The following is a 15,679-nucleotide window of genomic DNA, read 5'->3' on the forward strand; positions in this document are numbered from 1 at the left end:
GTGGTGGTGGAGATGTAGGTGGGGGTGGTGGTGGTGGTGGTGATGGTGGGGTTGGCGGTGGTGGTGGTGATGGTGGGGTTGGCGGTGGTGGTGATGGGGTTGGGGTGGTGCTGGTGGGGTTGCCGGTGGTGCTGGTGGTTGGGCTGGGGTGGTGCTGGTGGGGTTGGGGTGGTGCTGGTGATGGTAGTGGTGATGGTGGTGGTGGTGTTAGTAATGGGGGGGTTGATGGTGGTGGTGGTGAGGGTGGTGGTTATGTTGGTGGTGACGGTGGGGGTGGAGGTGATGGGGTTGAGGGTTGAGTTGTGGGGGTGGTAGGGGTGAGGTCAGAGGTCAGGACTACTATGGATTAACGGGTTTAAGAGCGTAACCAAAGGCAGTATGTGGTCTGCATTATGTGGCCGTACTGATGGGTTTAGAACCTGTGGATTGGGGCGGTGAGGAGATACAACCAGATTGATGCAGCAATGCTTCTAACCATATACCTCTATGCGTAAAAATGATGCATACATTTTTTGTAAAATAAATTCTGTACGAAATCCCATGCCCTGTGGCAGCGAAGTTGTTTATTATTAATGTTTAATGTAAATGCGGTTGGACATATTTAATTCACACCCTGAATACTACACTGATATGACTTTACACTCTTAGATTTAGCATATGGCTGCTGCCACGGAGAGACGTGCTGACTGGGGTAGAAACCGCCGAAACAAGCCCAGAAACAAAAACAACAAACCGCCATTTCCTCTGAGTGCTCGCGCGGCGCCGTACAACCGACAACCTGTCCCACTTTGTTCCTGGCTCCCGAAACGACAGACCCTCCTCACAGAACAACTCACTGAATATTAATTGAGCGAGTCGCCGGGCTGAAACTGACTCAGACTCCCTACAATACAGCGGAGCGAGGGGGGTAGGAAACGACATGGATGGGGGAGTCATTCTCCCTCCCCCCGAAAAAAAAGAGTTCACAGGCCCGCTGAGACGGAGCAGGGGTTATCTGGAGGATACAGACCTGTGATTTGCAGGACAAAGAAAAGAGGGAGAGAGATAGAAAAACAGAGAGAGAGGCAGAGAGAGAGAGAGAGGGAGAGGCAGAGAGAGTCTCTCTCCCTCTCTGCCTCTCTCTGAGAGGTAGATTGAAAGAGAGGTTAAGAGAGGGATGGAATGAAGGAACAAGAGAGAGAGAGAGAGAGAGAGAGAGAAGGAAAGGCAGAGGGGCAGAGAGAGAGAGAGAGAAATGGAGAGAGGTAGAGGGAAACAGAGTTGAAGAGAGGGAGAGAGAGAGGGCTGGGAGACTGAAAAAGAGAGAGGGAATGAAGGAACAAGAGTGAGAGAGAGAGAGAGAGAGAGAGGGAGAAAGAGAGTAAAAAGAGAGGTTAAGGAAGGGAATGAAAAAAAAATCAAGAGAGGGAATGAAGGAACGAGAGAGAGAGAGAGAGAGAGAGAGAGTCGGTGAAGGGTTTAGGTGCCGGACTCTGGAATCTCCATTAAGCGGCCGGGCTTCTATAGGAGCCCGAGGATCTGTGGTCGGCGTGTCCCCCTGTCTCAGGTAACTGAGGAAGGCTTTCAAAGGCAATTGGCCGTTCACAAAGAGCCCTTCTGCAGGGGCCCTGCCATGCAGAGAGAGCAGCCGACCCCGGAGCGGATCGCCACCACTCCTCGTTCAGACCTAATTGCAGCTCTTTTCCAGCTGCAGTTGTTTCCACGCTTTTATATATTTATATATAAAGTCCTTGTATTATATTGTTCGTCGCCTGGCTTTCAACTGTTCTGTCAGAGCTGGTTGCATTTCATTGTTTGACCTTTTTTTCATACTTTTATGTATAATTTCTCTTTGTGGAATCGTTCATTGTCTTCTCGTTGTCGTTTTCATTTAAACAGTGATTTGTATTTATGTAAAGTGCTCTGGATTTGGCCTTTTGTGTTTGTTACTATATATAAAATCGCTTTGCCTTTGTCTCCCGGCAGTATCGAGGGCTCCGTGTTGAATTAACACAATTCTCTGAGCGATGGAATCCCTGTATGGATGACATCACGCTATTGTCTGGTACACAATGGCCCCGCGGTGTAAAAAGAAACCGCACAAACACTGACTTAGTGTTTGTGGCGTTGTCGAAATATGTCGCCGCACTAATGCAAAGTGTGTGAACAAAGGGGCTGTCACGATAAGGAAATGCAGGGCCCACGAGCCCAATGAGGGGCTCCCACTGAGGCACAGCCTGACCTGGTTAGAGCCGCGCTGCTGGTTTGGCAGAACAACATGTTTGGACGGAGAAGAGCGAACTAATAATGGAGCCATGACGGGTACTCCTGCTTCCCTCGGCTACTCCCTGCGCTAGTCATCAGCCTGCTAAAGAGCACTTTTCCTCTGCGAGAGAGCTCTCTTTTTTTCTCTTTCACTCCCTCTCTCTCCATCCCACTCTCTCTCTCCTCTCCCTCTCTTCTCCCTCTCCCCCTCTCTTGCTCTCTCTCTCGCTCTCTTACTCTCTCCCTTCCTCTCTCTCCGTCCCCCTCTATCCCTCTCTCTCTTGCACCCAATCTACCGTCCTCCCTCTCTCTCTTCCTTTCTCTTCCTCTCTCTCTTGCTCTCTCTCTCTCTGTCCCTCTCTCCCCCGCCGTCTCTCTCTTCTGCTCTCTCTCTCCCACTCTCTCTTCCTCTCCCTTCCTTCCTCTCCCTCTCCCCCCTCTCTCTCCCTCTCTCTCTCTCCCACTATCTCTCTCAACCTCCCTCTCTCTCCGTCCCCCCCTCTCTCCCTCTCTTTCTCTCCCCCTCTCTCTCTCTCTCTCCCTCCCTCTCTCTGATTGGAGATAAACAGGGTATTGTCCGGCAGCAGGAAGGGAAACAGACAAACACACAGGGAAGTCAACAATGAGGATAATGGCACTCGTGCACGATAAACATCAAGTCAGGAAAAGAGGGAGACGTGTACAACACTCAGGGGCCGCTAGAACCGGAATAGAACTGCTAGAAACATTACAGAAGCTTCCCTTGTTGGAAATAACTTGCTATGTAAGAAAAAATCCATTAAACCCATAAGAAAAAACCCAAAACCCATTATGTCATTAAAGAGTAGGCAGGAGTGAGAGCATCTGAGGAGGCCTGCCGAGAGACTGTGGACATTGGGGATCGAAGCCAGTATCTTTTGGTTGGGGGTCCAAACACACAAACGAATGACCATCCTTGCCGACTTCAAAGCGCGTGCTTTGGGAAGTTGTGGAAGCAGTTTGTGGTCACAGTGGCTTAGCGGAAGTAATGAGGGTTTTGTGCTGCTTTAGTGGGATCCATTCAATTGAAACAAACAAAAGATTTACGCCTTGTTTGCGTAATTGCACCACCTGTGGATATTATCCCCATGTTCACCCATAGTTAGCGGTACACCGTGCTACAACCGTAAACCTCCTGAATGGAAAGGTCTCCCCTGCTTGGTTCATCATCTCCTGTCTCTATGTGATAAGCCTGTTCTCCTCATAGGCTCCAGCTGCTCTGGGGTGGCTGGGCGGAGGAGAGGGGGGTGGGGGAAGGTGGGAAGGTGGAGGCGGATGTAGAGAGGAGGTGGAGGTGGGGTGGGTGGAGTAGTTGAGCAGGTGAAGGTAGAGATAGGGAGGAGGAGGATGAGGGGGAGGTTGGGTGGGTTGGTGGAGGTGGAGGTAGGGAGGAGGAAGAGTTGGAGGTAGGGATAAGGGGGTGGTTGGGAGGAGGAGGAGGAGCTGGAAAGGTGGAGGTTGAGTAGGAGGAGGTTTAGAGTAAGAGGTCGAGGAGGAGATGGGGGTAGAGGAGGTGGGGAGGAGGAGCTGGGGAGGAGATGGGAGGAGGAGTTAAAAATGAGGAGTCTTCAAATTGTTAAAAAGCGAAACGAGTGCGGTCCTGTGAATGTGTTGCCTGGGTGCAAGCGGTTGTAAATGTCAGATGTTATCTGGCCATCCAGATGGAATACCTCCCTTTGATGCTGAATGGCCCCCCCTGACCCGAGAGCCCTGATCCTCTAAGAAAGCACAGTAATAGTCTTCCTCGCCGGCACAAATATGTCCGCAGGAAGATAAAGCACTTTGTCGTTCTAAGCAAGTGGAAGTCCCGGCGAGTAGATCTTCTGTGGATGTCTCTCTACTCTCTATACTGCCAGGATTTAGGGTTCATATCTACTGGTGGCATTTGGTTTGGTGTGGATCTTAAGGTGGCTAGGAGAAGGTCAGTGGTTGTGTTTGAGAAAGATGTCTGTACATCAAAACAAAACGACTTCTGGTGAATTTCAGAGATATGTCATTCGTTTTTGATTTCCAAGGGGTGTTATCAGCAGGGGCAGACCAGAAATGCCACTGGACTCAATAAGATAGAGCTATAAACCGAGTAATGAAACGCGTGACACATCAGTAGCAGCCATCGCAGATGTTTGTAATAAACAGACGGTTCTCCCATAGGATGCTCCGCTGTAGTCATCGAGTTAAACCCGCCCCTTTTTAGATAAAGTTGTGATTGGCCCGGCCCGGGCCAGGTCTGCTGCTGGAAACCTGTCTGAACGGGAGGAGGGCCAGAAGCATACGCCAGAGCAAATAAACACAAGCTTGAGGATCTGTCTGGTTCACAGGCTAGGTCAGGGCTTCGTGCTCAGGGATGGCTACTGGTAAAGCTTTGGGGTTTGAAAACAGAACCTTTTGTCTGGGAGCTAAAACCCTGAACCACTAGACTACACCCTTAGAACACCCTTATTGAAGAACAGACTTTGAGGCATTGATACTCAACCTCAACTCAAACTAATTGAGACAATACAAACATTTTGTGTAGATGTTACCAGACTGTGCTTCACACTATTTTGAACCGAATTCACTAAGTCTCGTCAAGGTTTCGAAACGTACCAGAAGTAATTTCCCCATACTTGGCCAACAAAATCTTAAATCTAACAGTTAATAATAAAAATGTGGGTTTTTTTTGTCCTCCTAGAGCAGTTTTTCCCTTCTGCGCTACAGTAGAAACATGGCGGCGCAACATGGCGGCCTCCGTCGAAGAGGACAAGTTCCCTATGGAGAGCTCATTCTCAGGTAACGAAAACACAATGATGTTTATTTTCCTGGGATTAAACACACTTTTTAAAACATATTAATGAATATTGTACTCAATGTCTGCCAAGTCTGTTCCCCCAACTGCCACTAAATTCTACATATTTCACCTTTAATTTGCACACACACATTAAAAACCCTGAAACACAGACAGAAACGCACACCCACTCACACTCACACACACCAATGTGTATTAGCTAGGGCAGTCACCAGAGACCGGCCTGTGATCGGCTAGCAGCTGAGTGGCGTGTCTGCTAAGAGCCAGTGGCGGGTGTCGGGGGCGGCCAGCCGAGCTGTGGAGGTTCTGCAGCGGTGTGCCTCTCCAAGCCACTCCGACGGGCTGTTATGACAGGCCGGGTGCGGGGAACTGAAGACCTGAGACGGCGTCAGACGTTATGGATCGCTCACAAAACTATATACACAACGTGGGGGGTGTTTACCGCGCTGAAACTTGACGAGTCATGGTTTAATCTCAGGGAGAGTGAATATTGTGCCCAGGAAGCACTCTGAATTGACGTTTTCACTCTCTCCATTTTTAACAGTCAGATCCAATACCTCACGTGATGAATAAGCCTTCAATGAAGTATGTTGTTCTATTTTATTAAATTCACGAGTCATGGTTTAATCTCAGGCAGGGGGAATATTGTTTTCAGTGTTTTTGAACAGGAAGCACTCTGAATTGACATTTGCACTCTCTCCATTTTTCACAGTAAGATACAATATACTATACTCACTATATAGCCTACGGCCCTACGCCTTCGATGAACGGTGTTGTTTTGTTGTGGAAGAAAGAAAACTTACACTTGGGTCGTGAACAGGGGCGAAGTGGGGCACTAAAAGCCACCGGGAGAATTCTGACCGGCCCAGCCCACCACCGGCGCACCACCAGCCCAGTGGCGTAGCGATCACGATTGTTGACGGGGGGTGGGGGGGAGTAGCGATCGCGATTGTTGACGGGGGGGGGGGGGGGGGGGGGGGGGAATCGCTGTTGCGATCGCGGTTGTAGGGCCGTCTTACACACGTCTCGCGCCTGCTCACATTAAATGTGGGCTGGTCCACCGGACCACGGTGGCCGACCGGCCGACCGGGAAAACTCCTGATCGTCCCGACGGCCACTCCGCCCCTGGTCGTGAATGAATATCGGTCAGGGTATAGCAGTCTGAATTCCAGTGGACCTGTAGGGATCCATGAACTGCTACCTGACCCTTTCCCCTAATGCTCTAGTACCATTCGATGTAAGTTTCTTTGTATAAAAGTGTCTGCTAAAAGATTTGTCAAAAGTGTTGATATCTCAAATGAACCCAATGTGTTTGAGAGTATCTAAACTATACATTAACACCTCGGTAGACAAGAAGGTGAAGGCTTTGGTCTTTCATGTCTGTCTCAGACGTCTCAGTCTGCTGCTGCCTTGGAGCATTTTCCTCCCGGCTCTTCCTCTTCAGCTGGCTGCCAGGAGCTCCCGCTGAGGCTCATGGGATACCGTGCCCCCCGCCAGGCAGGCTGCCAGCTCCCACTTTACCCACAGGTGCCTCCGCCGCGTCCCGTCGACCAATCAGAGACTGCCTGCACTCTCCGAAGACAGGTGTGCACATTCTCCGGGAAAAGCAAGAGAATGGGGACTCTCTCTCTCCCTCTCCTTCCATCGCTCTCTCTCCCTCATTCTCTCTCTCTCCTTCCATCATCTCTCTCTCCCCCATTCCTGTGACCACCCCCCCTCCACTCTCTCTCTCCCTCGTTCTTGTGACCACCCCCCCCCCGCTCTCTCTCTCTCCCTTGTTTCTGTGACCATCCCCCCACTATCTCTCTCTCTCTCGTTCCTGTCACCACCACTCTCTCTCTCTCGTCCCCTGTCACCACCCCTCTCTCTCTCTCTCTCTCTCCCTCGTTCCCCTGTCACCACCCCTCTCTCTCTCTCTTCTTTTTCTAATCATTTTCTTCCTGATGATTGTACTTCCTATACCTGCTCCTATGGTATCCAGGGCTGGTACCTGTTTCCAAGGCAGCATCTGCTGTGGTGTAAACAGCTTCCTGCCTGCTTGCGGCCGCTGGGCCGTCTGCCTCTCAGTATTCAGCGGAGGTAATCGTTGTCGCTCCCTCTGATGCAGCGCTGCTCCGAGAGGAGAGGGCCCCCCCTTAAAGGAGGTGGGAACTTATCAAGGAGGGGATGTGATCATGAATGATAAAGAAAACATTCTTTTTCTGATTCGGAACAAAGGCGAACACCTTCTTATGTTCTCCTTGTCTTCTTTCTCTCTCTCTCTCTTTCTCTCTCCCTCTCTCTCTTGCCTGAAGAGATCTGACTTTGATACCCGCCTCCCCCCTCATTCCCCCCTCCCCCTGTCTTTACGTCTCTCATCTCCAGAAGGTTCTGGAAATTGCAGAAACAGCAGGGTGCATGTGGAACCTTTATGGCTTCCCTGTGTGGAGAGAGAGAGAGAGAGAGAGAGAGAGAGAGAGAGAGAGAGTGAGAGAGAGAGAGAGAGAGAGAGAGGGGGGGAAGACGAGAGAGAGAGAGGGAAGACGAGAGAGAGAGAGAGAGAGAGAGAGAGAGAAGCTGATTCAGCAGGCAGGCCTACAGAGACTCTCCTACGTTTGGGTACCGTGAATAAAGAACAAAGCTATAAGGAGTGGAAGTAACTTAAAATCAAACAAGGTTTAAGATATTCATGTGTGTGACATTAGGAAGGAATATTCAATGATCGATGAAATGGTAATATGCCTCGCCTAACCATCCACCCAACATAAATCCATCCAAACCTTTCCATAATGTCTTTGACAGAGGCAGCTTGAATTATCCTAGCCTGCATGTCTTGGAAGTTAGTCGATTAAATTTGCCTAGCCTCAAAGCCTTGGACGAAGGTAGCTTCAAATAGCCTAGCCTCCATGTCTTAGAAGAAGGTAGCCTTAGCTTGCAGATATTTAAAGGGGTGATCTTCAGTTAGCCGTAGCCTCTTTGATGAAGGTGGCTTCACGCTCGATGGTGTTTTGTGCCCCCAACGGAGCCTTCAAGGCAGCGCAGCCTGGAAGGCACTCCCCGCCCCCAACAGTTTGAGCCAATCACAGCACTGCTGCTAGCTTTAAACTTGCAATCCCGGGCAACAATCCCTTTCTCCTCCATGTCGCATCTTGAATTGCCACGGAAATAACATACAACCCCAGGCAACAATCGCGGGCAACAATCCCTTTCTCCAAGAAAACCTTAACAGTTAGTTCTGGCTATATGTCAAAGGCTATATGTCATATTGTCAAAATACTATCAAAATCGTAAGGTCAAAATACTGTCGTTAAATATCTACATACCTTACCAGTGTAGAGCTCACTCAATGCAGAAAGAGGGAACGAGGGGAAGTTTAAAGCTAGCAAGTTTAAAGCTAGCAGCAGTGCTGTGATTGGCTGTTGGGGGCGGGGAGTGCCTTCCAGGCTGAGCTGCCTTGAAGGCTCAGTTGGGGGCACAAAACACCATCGAGCTGGCTTCACTTAGCCTACCTTCCATGTATTGGAAGGAGGTATCTTTGGTTAGCCAAGTCTACAGCCAGGTAGAAAACCCAGATAGCATGGCTGTTTTGAAGCTGTTCCAATCCAGATCCAATTATGGTTAATGCTAGCTAGATAGCTTAAACTGAAGGGAACTAACCACACTCAGATGGGAAACAGTTCACTGACGAAAAAGCCCCAGTTCCACTGCCAATTTCCCAATAACCCTTTTCAAAAGAAAAGAGTAACAATGTTTGAGGACATTCTGGCTGGCTTTTGTTTTGCTTTGCAAGCTAAACAAAAGGGAAAAATCCCACATGGTAACTTTTAAGCCAGATCAGTTCTCTTCAAGGACTCATCATCCACATTTCACCATGTCTGCATGTTGTCTGAATCCTCATTCCACATCAGAGATGAACTGTTGACCTTCAAGAGGCTGAGCAGAGACCCCGAGGTTCAGCTGAGTTATCTTCGACTGGAAACGTCAGAATACAGTGCATGTGTTTGGCAAAAAAATTAGAAGCAAAAAATTATATTTCTGTAATTGCTGACCTCAGGTGGTTATTTAGAGTTGTAGTCTGCACTTTGATGTGTTAGACAGGACAAGAGCCCATTTCCTCAGGAATGATTTAGCACGGCATTATTTTGAACCAAACTGTGAGGCAAATGCTTCAGTTGCTTTCAAATGGTCTTACCCCCCCTGCTTGCTTCACTCTCCACCTATGTGTTAATGAGGAAAAGTGGACCAATCAGAGGCAAACCTTCCTTTACAACCTGTCCAAAAAAACCAACCCGGGGGCCCACCAGCTCCGTATCCTGAACTCATCACCTTTCAGTTTTAACTTTTGTTCTTTTCTCTGGCTCGCCTTGCCAAGAATCCCTGCCTCGTCTGGGAGAACATTAGCTCAGCGGTCATGGGGAGACGGGATGTTTCCAATGAGAGTGCATCATCCTGGGGGGGAGCTGAGCTGAGTGTACCAGTGGGGGAGACAGCGGGCTGGGGGAGGAGGGAGGGAGAGGAGAGAGGGGGAGACTGCAGGCACCACCATCTGGAAGTGTTTGGGGCTCACATGTGCCTTGATGTGCTCTCAACAATACTGTACTCTGAGGCAGGGGAAAGGGAAAGCAGAAGAGTGACTTGCAGTGGGTGACTTCCCCCCCCCCCCCCCCCTCGTCGTATGAATCCTCAATGCAGCCCGTTGAATTGATGTTGTTTAGTTGTTGTCAGAGTGTGCTGTACAGGTGGATCATCTGCTATATGTGCTGCACTAATGCCGCGTTCACACTGCACACGTCCGCCGACGGAAGACGGAGGGCGTGTTGCTTTTTGACATATCCATGTGTTTTCCTGGGTTGTATTACCAAGGAGATTTCATTGGACAGCGTATTTGCGTATATTTGCACAACGCGATCTGATTGGCCGACGAATCCGTTGCTGCCTGAAAAGTTAAACATTTCTCAACTTTTTGACGCAGGCAACGGAGCCGACCGAACGGACGGACCCACAATGCATTTCAATGCAAAGTCAATGAGATCCGTCATCGGACGTATGCAGTGTGAACGCGGCATAAGCCATCGGCTTGTTCATTGGACGCTGGGATTCTTAGGCCCTCCTCTAACTCCTCCACAGCACCTGTTTTCTGTTACGAACCCATGATGGGTGAAAGCTCTGGGCTCTCATGTGCTGCTTTTAAATCGCTTCCGAGGTTGCGATCCCCAACAAAACCTTGAAAGCAAATGATTAAAAAAAAATGTGTTCAGTAAACTCTCACCTTTCTTTTTGTGTGGGTCTGTGTATGTGTATGCGCGTTGGGCGCGCGCTCACAGGTGTGTGTGTGTGTGTGTGTGTGTGTGTGTGTGTGTGTGTGTGTGTCTGCATGTGTGCGTCAGACTAGCACGATCCCATAAACACATTAAAGTGCTTCTCTGCACCACAGGAACATTTCAGAACCATCATGCTATCTGAGTTATGTGCTAATGGGTTGTGTGTTCACCAAACCAAATAGGGATAGCAATTTTCCAGTTGCTTTAGGTCGCTTTAGACAACTAAATCACAGTCTGAATGTGAAGCAGTTCTGCAGATGGACTTCACAGGGATGTAGTCCAGAGAGTTCCCCCTCTCTGTTCAACACCAAGCCCCTGTTCTGCAGACACGGTAATCCTTGGTTTCCCCTCTTCTGTAAGATTGAATAGTTTAGCGCCGGCTGTTATGAAGGGACTATTGTTCTCTCAGACGACCATGGATCTAATTGGCCGGGGCGGCCGGGATTTGCTGGATGTATGCAATGGTTTCAGGGAGAAACCTTGACTGACAGTTGGGTCTGGGCCGGATGAACTGAACAGAATCCTGGCTCTCATCCCTGATTCTGCAGCAAGCCAACCTCACAAGAAGAGTTTCAGCCGTTCAGAGTCCCGCTCCCTGGGCTGAACGGCGCCGGCACACAGAACTACAACCCAAACAACTTGGAAATCAAAGTAATCAACCTTGGTGGAGTACGCCGTTCTCCGAGATTGCGATTACTACTCTAAGTACAGATTAGATAAGAGCACAGCACAGGCCTAATTTCTTGATCCCAGACGGGAAGTTTGGGAAATGTAGATGAGATGAAGATAAGACAAGATGTACTCTATTAATCTCAGACAGGAAGGGAAACAAGGGCATCTCCACAGAAAGTTCAGAACAGTTAGAACAATAAAAAAGTAGATGGCAAAACTTTAGTAAAACAACACAAAAGAGAGCTAAAGCATTCACCCTAAATATATCTATATACCCAATTTGAGTGTTACACTAAGCATTGACCATTAAAACCAAACAAACCTTTAAATCAAACTCTTTGTGTTTGAAGGGTGCGAAATAGATAAACTTACTATCTTAGCTACTCTTGGATTAATGGTGAAAGTCTCAAATCCACCACTGCCTCCATCTCTGGAGGTGGAGCAGAGAGGGGGTGGAGACCCCTTAACCCCTAAATGCTTCACATAAGCTGGTTGGTGCCTTGCATGTCTGACACGACCACTGTGGTGTAAATTAATGGGTGGATGTGACACATGAACTGCCAAGCACATTGAGTGGCCACAGAGGTTAGAAAGTGGTGTATTAACACAATCCATCGTAGTTCATCTGTGGTCATCGCTTGCAGAACAGAGTCCTTTACTTTTAACATCGATGACACATCTTTTCTCACATTTCACATGATAACCTTGAAAATACAACGGAAAGGATGGACGTCGTGATGGATGTCGATGACATTTGCTAACACTTGGGAAAACTTGTGAACTCGTGAAAACCTCATTTTTTCACTGAACATACGGAGAGCAAGGTGTCAGCTCCCGCTCTCCTCCACATCCACAGGTCTATTCATTATGATTCCACTAGTCTCTCTCTCTCTCTCTCACCTTGATTCATTGTCCCTTTCTCTCCCCATCACCCAAGCACTCATTCCCTCTGTTCCTCAAACTTGCCTTTCTCTGTCTCTCTGTCTCTCTGTCTATAGCTGACAGGGAGGAGTATGAGTAAAGCTCTATCAGTAGACCTTGGGAAGCTCTGGAGTTCCACTGCACAGATGACAGCTCAGTCTTGAAGGTAGAAGAACAAACGGCATCGACGCCACACCACCTCTTCTGCTGCTGCTGCTGCTGCTAGATATGAGGAAATACAAACAGCAATGCTTCAACTGTCAGCTGCTTTTTTCTGGTAAAACAGTATTTTTCCAACATTTTTTTCTTCGGGGGGGGACAGAGAATGAACAGAGAGAAAGAGAGTCTGTTTTGTTGAAAGCGTGGAAGGCGATTGCAGAGAAGAAAGGGGGACGTTTTCACAAATCTTTTGTCTGCCTGATTCTAAGCCTTGAGACGGGGTCCGCTCTGGCTGTAAACCATAGCCAATGATGACAGTGCATAGAGGCACCAGGGAGTGCTCTATGTATTCAAGGAGAAATATCTACTGTACAGACCTGAAAACGGGCCAAGTTCCAGATCAGAAACATACCCCTGAAGAGCAGAAACAATATCCTGACCATGACAGATCTGCTCTCAAACTTTATTATAGTCTGTCCTCTCTGTCTCTCTCCCTGCCCCTGTCTGTCTCTGTATTCATCTTTCTTTATATTTCTCTCTCTCTCCTCATTCTTCACTCTCTTCCTCTTGCTCACTATAGGCCGCTCTCTCATCCAATTTCTCAATCCCTCTCTCTCTTTCTCTCCCCATCTCTCTCTCTCTCTCCATTCCTCTCTCTACCCCTCTCATCTCTATATCCCTGTACCTCAGCCCCTCAACCCCTCTCTCCCCATCGCTCTTTCTCTCTCTCTCTCTCTCTCTCTCTCTCTCTCTCTCTCTCTCTCTTTCTCTCTTTCTCCCTCCCCATATGTCTCTCTCCATTCCGTTCTCTCCCTCTCCTCTATCTCATTCTCTCTCCTAAAACAACATTTCTCCTCTGCATCCCGTTAGGGCGTGTGCGATTTAAAGCACATTCCTTCTCTCCCCATCCGTCTCGGCATGAAGAGAACCAGGCGCTGGCCTGTTTGCGGTAATTAAGAAACCTATTTTGCTATTGGTTAGTGTTTTTTAATGTCTTGTCTGATCATGTACTCTCTCTCCCAGTCTCTTCAAAGCATCATCCTCCCTTCAAAGCCTCCCTTCGATGCCACTCCATAGCCTGTCATTGGTAGATTTGTGATGTCACAACCTGCACTACATCAGTGCTGCCATCAAAGCCTTCAACCCTAAATCCCCTCAATCCCTTCTCCTCTCCTTTCCTCCTCCCCTCTCCTCCGCTCCTCTCCTCCTCTCCTCCCTTCCCATCCCCTCTCCTCTCCTCCCCTCTCCCCCCCTCCACTCTGGGCCCCCTATGGCTCTCTCTTCTGCTCTGTTTCAGCCTGATAACCTGCTGCGCAGAACCGATTTGTGGTGGCTTTCCTCCACTCACGCGTTCCTCCAGGTTGCCTCTGGTTCACCGCCCGAACCCTGGCTCTGTCCACAGCCACGCCCACCAGCCCACACACCACAACCACACGCAAATAAATCCCAAACAGCTCCATGGACATCTCCCTATTTTATGGTTGACCTGTGTGTGTGTGTGTGTGTGTGTGTGTGTGTGTTTCGTCATTTCACATAACTCTGTGGCTGGTTGTGGGAGTCAACTCGATTCCATCTCAACAATGTAGCCTTCATAGATTGGGGTTCATGAGATGCATCAAAGACCAGTAACCCTTATGTTATTGGGAACGTCTGTTAAATCTGTATTCACTTTGGCTATGATATTGCATGACATTTCACGCGATATGTGAAGACAATGTTGCCTCTTTGTTATGTTCTGAGAAGTATGGTGGCTTTATTGCTCTCTCTGATGAAGTCAGATGCTGTATATGACCTGTCAATCAACTTGTTCAAGCCTCCTGTAAAGCAAAACATTGTACCGCTAGATTTGTTCACACCATGTCTGTTATGGCTATTGACTATTTCATACAGTTTGTGATGATGGGTATAGTCGCAATTGTTTGCATTCTGCTTGCGGGCCCCCTGCTGGCGTTCGACCTGAACTGCAGCCGAAACAAATAAATAATCCATGGCCATCTGCTCAGTTGAATATTGAGAAAAGCCGGTCATTAAGAAAGCCTGAGTCACACCATAAAGCATCAACAACTCACAGCTGCCTGCCAGCAAGACTCCCTGGATATGACACAACACATCATGTCTTAAAATACAATGTGTAAAAGACGACTTTGTAAAAGACGACTACAATGTGTAAAAGACGACACAGACGTGAACTACCATTTCCGTTTCGAGTAAAAATCCACAATATATTTAGCACAGCTTTAGCAGACACTTTTATCGATTAGAGTGAACTTTAGGTTCATGTCACGAGGGGGTTGGGGTGCCTTGCTAAGGGATGCCTCGGGTTGGATGGCAGTCACAGAACCTTCCAGCTGGAAGTCAAACACCCTGGCCTTTATAGTGTCTTGTACAGAACCACAGTGACATATATGAGAAGAAATGAACCATGCAACATATCTGACACTCTGTACAGTATACCACAGAAAGGGATGGAACCAAGCTGTTCCCTGACAACATGACAGCCATGGAAGCGGAGATTGCCTTTTGGTCGGTCCCAGCTCACCCTTCCTCTCCTGCCTCCATTACCTGTTGCTGGCTCGGACACAATTATGCCCATAATGGCCGCTTTACTATCTCTCATCATGAGGTGAGGCGACAGGAAGAAAGCTCAGGGAGACGGAAAGCACAGTGAGGCGTGGGGGCTGCGGTGTGTCGCACAGCTTGAAGGAAAATAAATGTTGACAATGATTATGGTGGAGCTCATGTCAATCAAATCAGGGAGCAACTAATGTCTGATGCCATCGTCATGCAAAGAGTAGACTATAAATGTTTTCTATTAACCTGAATCTTTGCCGTATCTCAGTCAAATGTGGCAAGTGAACATGTTACCACTGTTATTATTTTTATAGAAAATATATAACCTTTCCAATTCATAACGTCCACATGAATGCATTGGCCACTCAGACGTAAGGACAAGAAACACATGACTTAACTTGATCTAGTCCACTCTTCTTCCGGTCTGCTTCTTGCTCAAGGATCCAGAAGTAGTAGATTGCACCCTGTGACCTTTGGGGTGGGAGTGAAACACCACCAACATCCACTACACCATCCTGCCCCCATTCTTTCTCATTATGCCCTCTTGTCTAAAAAACAAGAGAGTTCACTCCTACACATTCTGAAGACCCAGTAGAGCGATCATTCATTTAGCCTTCCAACAGGCAAGCAAACCGAAATGTCTATTTTATCGCTGCTGCGAATGCCTTGGAAATGCTCCATGCTGCTAATTAGTCTACCTTTCAGCTGTGCCAAAACACCATTAGATCAGTCATTAGCTTAGCTCCTGTACACAGAGAACACGCCGAACCCAGCTCTGATGCCGTTCACTTTAAACTAATGGAACACGAACGTGCTGGCTTTGCTCTGGGATTCAAACCAGTGAACGTTTTAAAGCCCCTGAGATTACTTTAGTTTGGTTTAGTTTGTGGAGAAGCCGGGGCTAAATCGTGCTTCAACATACAGAGTGAATCAAACTAATGGTGGAGTAGAGATAGATACAGCGACCAGGGGCCATTGAAGATAACATCCTCATAATGGTCCTGATAGG

The 15,679-nt window shown here is 48.3% G+C and overlaps 1 protein-coding gene across 1 annotated transcript in view; it reads right to left on the bottom strand.

Moving 5' to 3' along the window:
- Nucleotides 1–14,164: 14,164 nt before the first annotated feature.
- The window catches only part of hdac11 (histone deacetylase 11), a gene marked incomplete at its 3' end in the record, with an annotated part of 24,248 nt that continues 22,733 nt past the window's right edge, over nt 14,165–15,679 (bottom strand). Inside the window, exons 12-13 of the mRNA XM_084464714.1 lie at nt 14,662–14,742; nt 14,165–14,190 (exon numbers count right to left, since the gene is read on the bottom strand). Of these exons, the coding sequence (XP_084320840.1) occupies nt 14,165–14,190; nt 14,662–14,742 (107 nt within the window). The remainder of the gene's footprint in view (nt 14,191–14,661; nt 14,743–15,679) is intronic.

Source organism: Micromesistius poutassou (genome assembly GCF_964030765.1).
Source record: "Micromesistius poutassou genome assembly, chromosome: 2".
NCBI lineage: Eukaryota > Metazoa > Chordata > Actinopteri > Gadiformes > Gadidae > Micromesistius > Micromesistius poutassou.